Below are 9,213 nucleotides of genomic sequence, written 5' to 3' on the forward strand. Positions count from 1 at the left end.
ACCAACCCCCCACCCCCCCCCCCCACACACACAAAAAAATAATTAATTATTTCAGAAATATCAAGCTAGAAAAACCTTCAGAACCCCTTGGTAGTGGCACCATATTACTTTGATTTGGTGGACAAAAGTTTGGCAAATATTTATAATATCTCAAATAACTTCCTTGCTTATTTTATTTTATTTAGTTTTGTTTTTCTTCAGAATACTCAACAACAACAATAATATGATTTCAAACTATATACATATACATATTCATGTCCTCCCCAAAAAACCCAGAACTATAATTCAGAAATCATTGTATGTATATCAACTGCATTTTTAATATATTCTTCAATAAATGAATGCGAGGGGCGATGGGGGTATGTGACGAGAGGGGCGGGGCCGAGAGCCGTGGGAACGGAGCGAGGCCGGTGGAGTAAATGCTAATGCACGACACCTGCGCCACTCACCGGTCTCGAGTCCCACGGAGGAGCTCCGGAAGGATAAAAGGAGGAGTGACGACAGTGTTGGACGAGAGAGGACCAGGCCTGAATTTTATTTTGTGTTTTGTGTGCGGCAGTCGTCCAAGAGGGGCTGCTGCTTTACTTTAATTTTGTGTTTGTTTATTTTATTAAAGTGTTTAAATGTTCGCCGGTTCCCGCCTCCTTCTTCCCGTGACTATGAACTGTGTTACAATTTGTAATCATGTAAAAATGTAATTGCAACTTCATTATTACTAATGTGTAATTACAAATATTTTTATATTCATGACTTTAAAGTTTCAATAGAAATGACATCAACTTATATTTTGGTTTACCATAAATTCCTTACATTACCTATATTATTACTTTTTGCTAGAACTTCTATTTAACAAAGATGGTCTGTGCTGGGTCATCAGAGTCCTCCCTCTGGCCTAACATTACATGGCCAGACTCTATTACCAACAGCATAAATTTGATATCATGAGAGTGTTGGCTGAAAACTGCATTTAATCTTCTTAATACATATCCTGAACAAAAGGCTGCAGAAATTAGAGGCCATTAACATTGATAAGCAACTCTGCCAATGGCCAACCCGCAATCATTTCACCCGACCTTTATAGATCGGGAGAGCAAGAGACGATGATCAACCCCAAATTGGATTTTAAATGGGGTTCCAGAGAGTCGAGCAAAGGGAACAAGGAGGCAGGATGAATAGCTAGTCGGTTGATCAGCATTTCAGTTTTACTGAGCTGGTGTGGATAACAAACATTCAGGGATAGCTGGATCAGCTACACTATTCCAAAAACCATCTTAACCACCATAATGATCCTGTTTTTTTAGGTAAACTGTAGAAATGGCCCCAGAATCTCCTTTAGTATTAAGGTTGTTATTTGGGGTTTTTGTGTTACATTCAGTTTATTTTATCTATACAGAGCCCAAAGAGGGACACTATACATCATAAAATAGTCATACACACAATATGAACCGAATACTTCTGTACTATAGAAATATTTGGAGATAGGTATTGCACAGTATGATCAAAGGAACCGTGAACACGCTTTGTTCATATTTAAATTGTGTCTTAAGGTTCAGGGGATTGAAGTCCCACTTCATACAGACCCCAATATGAGGCAATCAACAGTCACTCTCACTGTACCCTTTCATCTATCTTTTCTCTCTTGTTCTGCCTCTCTGACCCCATTTACCCCTCCCCATTTACTGTGGTTAATCCCCACAGTGCAGCCACTCTCAGAGGCTGTGAGGCACGCAAAGCGTGTTTTCATAAATTCAGATATTGTATGTCAAGCAAGGGCTTGAATGCCTCGTTATATCACTGTCTGATAATACGATCATTCTTACAAATATTCCCTATTGCGCTTTCATTTGACATTCCCAATTACTGACTGACAGTCCAAGCCCCGTCTTCAGGAAATCTCACAGGAAGTTTTTAATTGTCACGAACAAAACATCTTTTTCAGTCATCTAAGTTTGAGAGTGCATTCGGTGTTGAAATTACCTCAGCCCTTGTTCCACACGCAGCTCCTTTGATTAATGAAGTAATCTTCTGAAGATGGCAACTCTGGGGATACTTACATTAAAACCAGTGAATGGGGTAATTATTGTTATGACAAACTTACTCTAAGGCAATTATTAGTGGTGTTTACTAAGGCAAGCAACACTATTACAATTGCTCATGTTAATGGTTAGGGATTTGAGCAAACCACAAAACAAAGTACATAACTTCGGGATGTAACTCGTTCTGCACTTTTCTGGAATGATACCTCAAATTAAGTGGCATGTTTAGAAGAGGTGTTACTTTTCTCGGGACCAGAATATCATCGAAATCTTCTTTACATTTTTATTTTGCTAAGCAAAACATTTTGTTGTAAAAATCTAGTTCAGAATCAATGTGAGAGAAGTTTATGTACAGAAACATACAAAAAGTACTGGGCTACTACCATGACACAATTAAATAAAAATTAAAAATGAAGAATTTCCATGTTTTTTCTATGAGTTTCCAGTCGTTCAGGATTACCTGATAAGGATTTTAAAAAATATTTTTTACAAAAATCATTGATTGCACTCACAAAATGCAACATTCACACTAAAAAACATATTTTCGAAATGAGTATAATAGAGTAGAATTATTTACATTAATAAAATAAATAATTATATTAATGTAAATACTATTATAATTTTAATATTAAAATAGCAATAAACATACATTTGTGTGACTTTTCTCAGATTCTCTTTAGGGATGAACAACATATTGGTACCATAAGTTATCACTCAATATTAGAATAGTATTATTATTATTATTGGTATCAGCTGATACTGAATATTTTATTGTGCATGCCCATTTTCCTTATTTTTTTACATGTAGATCTTAATCTTTAAAAATGTAAATAATTTAAAATGGCTTATGAAAATTCTATCATTTACTCTCCCTCATGTCGTTCCAAACCCATAAGACTTTTATTCATCTTCGAAAAACAAATGAAGATATTTTTAATGAAAACTCCATGTAACCATGTGTCAAGCAAGCATATTTGATATGTTATGCTATTTAAGCTATGTTTATTTGTGAATAGAAGCTTAAATTAAATCTGTTTATCATATTGTGTGTCTTCAGAATACTTGGATTAAACCGCTCGGTTCATATGGATTACTTTTAAAATGTTTTCTGAACTTTTCAAAACAAAACAAAATTTCTTAGGTTACAGATATCAGGTTATAAATATTTCAAAATGTCTCAGGTTAAAATATCCTAATTTGTGTTTTGAAGATGAACAAAAATCTTATGGGTTTGGAACCACAAGTGGATGAGTAAATGATGACAATTTTCATTTTTGGGTGAACTAACCCTTCAATAACACTGTTAAATGTAATTTAGAAAATCTTATTATTCATCTCATTATTATCTCATCATTTATAATGCCCAAATTCACTTGTAGCATTTAAAACAATTGATTTTAGTTTTTAGTGCTATATTTTTGAATTATTTAGACAAAATAGAATAGAATTTATTATTAGTGCATCCCTATTTTGTATTAATTTCCTGGAATTTTCCAGCACTGGATAGCATAATGTTAAAATTTCCTTACATTCACAGATTTTCCATGTCTGTGGAAATATTTTTTTGTTAGTATGCAGTGTTGAGAACATCGGCTGATCACAATCTCTGGGTCACACGTGCCCTTTGGACACCCAGCAGCTAATAAGAATGAAGCATGAAAAAGTGACTTCGCAGGTCTAATCTGTGAACAGCCTGGCAGTGTTTCTCATGAGAGGGGTGAGTGAGTGTGTGTGTGTGTGTGTGTGTGTGTGTGTGTGTGTGTGTGGTGTAGACTCTAAGCTCGTGTTCAACACACTGGCAACACACTGAGGAATCAATTGGCACTTTTCCACTGCACGGTACGGCTCCGGACGGGTTCCCTTTGCAACTATAACGACATGTGAATAATCCCGCCCACACTAAAGCGGTACTGAACTGCAGTGGAAACACAAACTGTGCCGAGTCGAACCGTGCCGTGCCGTACTGAGCCGTGCCGAGCCGAGTCGTACCACGCAGTGGAAAAGCGCCAAATGACCTGTTAGTGGAAATCACTGTCTGATTCAGGGTGCAGAGCTCTGGATCTATTAATAGCAGAGTATCTATCCACCCCAGATATCTGTGAGGACAGAGATGCTGTTTGATGATGCATTCCCTACCTGTACTCAATGAGCTGGTCTTTGTGCATCCATGTGACGTAGGCTGTGGGATATCCTGTCACCACACAGGGGAGCAGAACGCTCTCTCCAACGACTTTAGACACCTGCTGAGGCTCCAGGAGAAACTCCAGGGTCCTTTCTTCCCCTGATTCTGTACAAAACAGAGAAGTGAATTCACAGTCGATGTCTGTCCCAGTGCTAATGTTATTTTAAATTATTGAAATAATAATTACTTTCAAAAAGATTTTTGTTTTTCTGTAAAAAATTGAAACATCCTTAAAACAAAGTAAATCTACATGAAAAGTTAAATTGCATATAATATTACAAATGTTTTTAGAGAATATATGTTTCTATTAAGTTGAAACCTTATTGACAAACATTTTTTTCCTAGTGCTAGTCAACCCAAAAATGATAATTCTGTCATGCCATTCCAAACCTGCATGACTTTCTTTCTTCTGCAGAACACAACATTAGATATTTTGAGAAATGTCTCAGTGTCCATACAGTGGTCAGTGGGGTCCAATGTTGTTTGGTTCCCAGTATTTGGTTCTGAACCACATGAGGGTGAGTAAATGAGGATAGAATTTTTATTTTTGAGTGGACTATCTTTTTAAACATGAATTTAATACAATTTAGGCTTCTGTTTTGCTTAAAAAAAGGTGGGGTAAGAAAAAAAATATGCAAAATCAGGATATATTCTCCTAAAACAAATGATATTCTTACTCCCCAAGAGAATTTGTTAAAATAGGATGTTTAAATAGACAAAAAGCATAAATAACATTTAAATATAATATATATAAATATAAATGATGACAGAATTTTCCTTTTTGGATGAACCATCTCTTTAATATGAATTATTTTTCTTTTTTTGCTTAAAAAGTGGGGTAAGAAAAAATTGGGTTAATTTAAATTAAGACAAATGTTATTATACAATTTACAGAATTTTACTTCCCAAGTTAAAATATTTGGAATTATACTGGAAAACAAGAACAATACTGATTAAGAAAATGAAGCTGTACAACAAGAAAATGGAAATTTTCCATCAGAAAAGTGTGACCTTGTTGACTGTTTGATCTTACTGATTAAGAGTGAAGTGCATCATATTTGCACCACTAGTCGCAACAAATTGAATAAAAAATAAACTGAAACAGTTTTTCTAAAGCTTCCTAACACATGTTTTCAGCTGCCATTGGTCAGATAAACTGTTTGTCCCGCCCCAAACTCACACTATTAGTTGAGCCTGAGTTTGACATGTTGTGATGCTCAAACAAACAGCAATGTTTGGAAAAAAAAATGACAAATGGCTTACTTACATTATTTATAGCATTTATTTTAACATTTACAGTATACACCTTTTAGGCTTAAGCTTTTAAAAAGCTTTCTCTTTAAACCTCATTATTGTTTTTTTCATTTAAGTTCACTAAATTTATGTTTGTCATGAAATACATCTTTTTGTTAACTAGGATAATTTTCATGAATTTACTATTATTCTGTTATCAAAATGTTGTTTAAATGTCAATCGGTAAATCAGTCTAAATATTAAATTGCAGATAAAGCTTTTTACATTAGTAAAATTTAAAAAAAAAAAAGACATGGACATAATTTAATTTGCAACATTACAGTATGGTTGATGATATGACTCCAAGTATGGAATAGGAATATGTATGGAAATATGGATTATTTACCAGGCAGTATCTGTATTTCTGCTTCTTCACTGGTCTTGGTGGGCCCAGCATTGTCGATCACACAGCGGTACAGTCCAGCGTCTGCCTCTGTTGCGTTACTGATGACAAGAGCCCCGCTGGGCAGTGTGAAGACTCTCTGGTCCAGCTCAACCGGCTCTTTGTTTTGTTCCCAGCGGATGAAAGACACCAGGTCTGGATTCACCTCACAGTTCAGCACATGACTGTCACCCACCCGCACTGACGCAGCTTCCGGCTGACTCAGGTACCGTGGTAGACCTAAAAGTATAGTAGGAGAGGAAGAAATCAGAATAATTGCAATAAATTCATTATCGCATACTGGTTTGCAATAAAGTTTGATCTTCTGCTTAAGAACTACATTCCATAAATAGAAAGTGTTAAGCAATTATTGTGCTAAGTGAGTATATGAAATGGCATTCACTTTGGTAAACTGGCAAGGCTTTTGAAATGTTGAAATACCAAGAAAAACGTCTAAAGCTATTTGCCTGTTGGCTAACATAATTTTCTCTGTCTGTGTGATCTATGTGCTTTAGAGGCGGAGGAAGTTATTGCATTTTGATTAATTGAAGACAATTATGTGCACTGAGGAATCATGCACAATAAGATCATAAGCAATTATGGTCTGTTTTAATTTCAGGTCGACTTTTTTTAAAGTTAAAGGGATAGTTCACCCAAAAATGAAAATTTGATGTTTATCTGCTTACCCCCAGGGCATCCAAGATGTAGGTGACTTTGTTTCTTCAGTAGAACACAAACGAAGATTTTTAACTCAAACCGTTGCAGTCTGTCAGTCGTATAATGGAAGTGAATGGGAATCACGGCTTTGAGAGTAAAAAAAAACATACACAAACAAAACCTAATTAAAGCCTGCAGCTCGTGACGATACATTGATGTGTAAAGACACGAAACGATCGGTCTGTGCAAGAAACTGAACAGTATTTATATAGTTTTTTACCTCTGATGCACTGCAATGTCTGAACTGTCCTGAGCGCGTCCTCGACAGCCGGCGCATGATGCGTCTTCTTCTTCTTGCTTTATGCGCTCAGGACAGTTCAGACAGTTCAGACATTGCAGTGCATCAGAGGTAAAAAACTATATAAATACTGTTCAGTTTCTTGCACAGAACGATCGTTTCGTGTCTTTACACATCAATGTATCGTCACGAGCCGCAGGGTTTAATTTGGTTTTGTTTGTGTATGTTTTTTGACTCTCAAAGCCGTGATTCCCATTCACTTCCATTTTAAGACTGACAGACTGCAACGGTTTGAGTTAAAAATCTTCTTTGTGTTCTACTGAAGAAACAAAGTCCCCTACACCTTGGACGCCCTGGGGGTAAGCAGATATACATCAAATTTTCATTTTTGGGTGAACTATCCCTTTAATTATCTTCCTTCCATGCTCAGAGATTCAAAAGTGTCTCTTTAGAGGTAAAAAAAAAAAACCATCTAAAACCCAAGGGCACAATTTACCCTCAAACCTCTGTAAATGAAACTGATGGTGCTGAAAAAATAGTCATGGCATACAAGTGTTTACACTTTCTGGAGTTCCCCTGGTGTTCCTCAAGCGGAGAACCTGACAGGAACCTCGTCTGTAAGCAGGAAGTGGTACTGACAGGCTTCTAAGTCACACATTTCTCTGTTCCACAGCCCTGGCAAAGTGATAAAGTCCAGAGAAATGACTCTACATTAATTCTGGGGTGTTTCAACTATTTATGATTCATTTATTATTTTGCAGGTGATATATAAAATTGAACAAGATAATAAAAACGTTAATTTGCATGAATCAGTTCAAACTATCTGACTGATAACTCTGATTCAACAAATAATTTAAATTCCCTGCATGGCATTTTTATATATTAAAATTATTTTTTATGTGATAATAATAATAATATGAAAAATCGTACTGTAGGTAAATATTGCTGTTCAGTGTTTGGTGCTGGAATTTGATATTGGTGTATATGAAAATGTATCTGTTCATTTAGTGAAATTCTCTTCATTTAAACTAGACTTTTTTTACCTCTTGCTACAAATGTTTTGATTCTACTTTGTTACAGTATTAGTTTGATTGAATGGCTGATTGATTTGATATATAAAACGTTTGGGGTCAGTAGGATGTTTAAATGTGTTTGAAAGAAGTCTCTTATGCTCACCAAGGCTGTATTCATTTGATTAATAATACAGTCAAACAGTAATATTGTGAAATATTATTACAATTTAAAATAACTTCTATTTGAATATATTTTGAAATGTAATTTACTCCTTTGATGCAAAGCTCAATTTTTAGCATAATTATTCCAGTCTTCAGTTTCACATGACCCTTTAGAAATCATTCTAATATACTGATTTGCTCAAGAATCATTTATTTTTAACAATGTTGAGAATAGTTGCTGCTTAATATTTTTGTGGAAATGATGATAATGATTAAAAAACAATTACTGATCCCCAAACATTGGAACGACAGTGTAGTAATAACTGGGTGAAATCTGTGATGTGAGATCTGTAAGTGTATAAAAATAGATGTATTTCATATTTCAGACATCTAATGCCAATTTGCTCCCTTTTCCACATCCGTCATCTCATGCTGGGCAAAGTATATGAAACATCACTATGAGATTTTAAATAATGCCTGAAAGTGATTTTGAGGCAGATGAAAAAATCCTGGAAAAGTCATGGACTGAATAAGACACTTCTGATAAAAACTTCTTTTTTTTTTTTAAAGGCTGAAGAGCGTTCTGTATTTAAATCAGCTAAGTTCCTTGAGTCTTTCACATGATTTTAGCTCTGAAGCAGTGTAGCTCAGCTCATCGGAGCAGTAAGTTCATCACTTCACATTATCATGAGCGAAGCGTTGAGTACGTTGCTTAATACAATTGACTCCACTTAATCACAGTTCCCTCTCATTCAGTATGGTACTCATTTTACATGTTTCTCTGGAGTATCTGCATCCTGCCTCATATGGAAATATAAATCACAAAGAGATCTCTTTAATATCTACCTTGTGGGAAAAGTACACTTTAGTACACTTATTACAAAAAAGAGTACTATTATGAAAATAATATACTTTAATATACTTAAGTACAAACTGAATGTAATGATTTTGAAAAGTAAACTGCTTGCTAATTGAAATTGAATGGAAATGTATTATACTTCAGATTTATTTAATTAGCTGAACTATAGAAGGTTTTTTGAACCACTGAAGTATGACTTTAGTCTACCTTCACATATAATTTCATTTCTATTAAAGGTGACGTTGCTAAAAAGAATATTATGTAGTGTATTTGGTGTAATGCAATGTGTTTATGCGGTTTAAGGTCCAAAAAACACATTATTTTCCACATA

General features: G+C 35.0%; 1 protein-coding gene across 8 annotated transcripts in view; it reads right to left on the minus strand.

Moving 5' to 3' along the window:
• LOC107686827 (neogenin-like) overlaps positions 1–9,213 on the minus strand; it is a 168,145-nt gene that overhangs the window by 69,579 nt on the left and 89,353 nt on the right. For all 8 annotated transcript variants that reach the window (XM_016483976.1, XM_016483973.1, XM_016483971.1 and 5 more), the window contains exons 3-4: positions 5,858–6,133; positions 4,173–4,323 (exon numbers count right to left, since the gene is read on the minus strand). In XM_016483976.1, the coding sequence (XP_016339462.1) occupies positions 4,173–4,323; positions 5,858–6,133 (427 nt within the window). The remainder of the gene's footprint in view (positions 1–4,172; positions 4,324–5,857; positions 6,134–9,213) is intronic.

Source organism: Sinocyclocheilus anshuiensis, unplaced genomic scaffold (genome assembly GCF_001515605.1).
Source record: "Sinocyclocheilus anshuiensis isolate Anshui unplaced genomic scaffold, SAMN03320099.WGS_v1.1 scaffold773, whole genome shotgun sequence".
Classification (NCBI taxonomy): Eukaryota; Metazoa; Chordata; class Actinopteri; order Cypriniformes; family Cyprinidae; genus Sinocyclocheilus; species Sinocyclocheilus anshuiensis.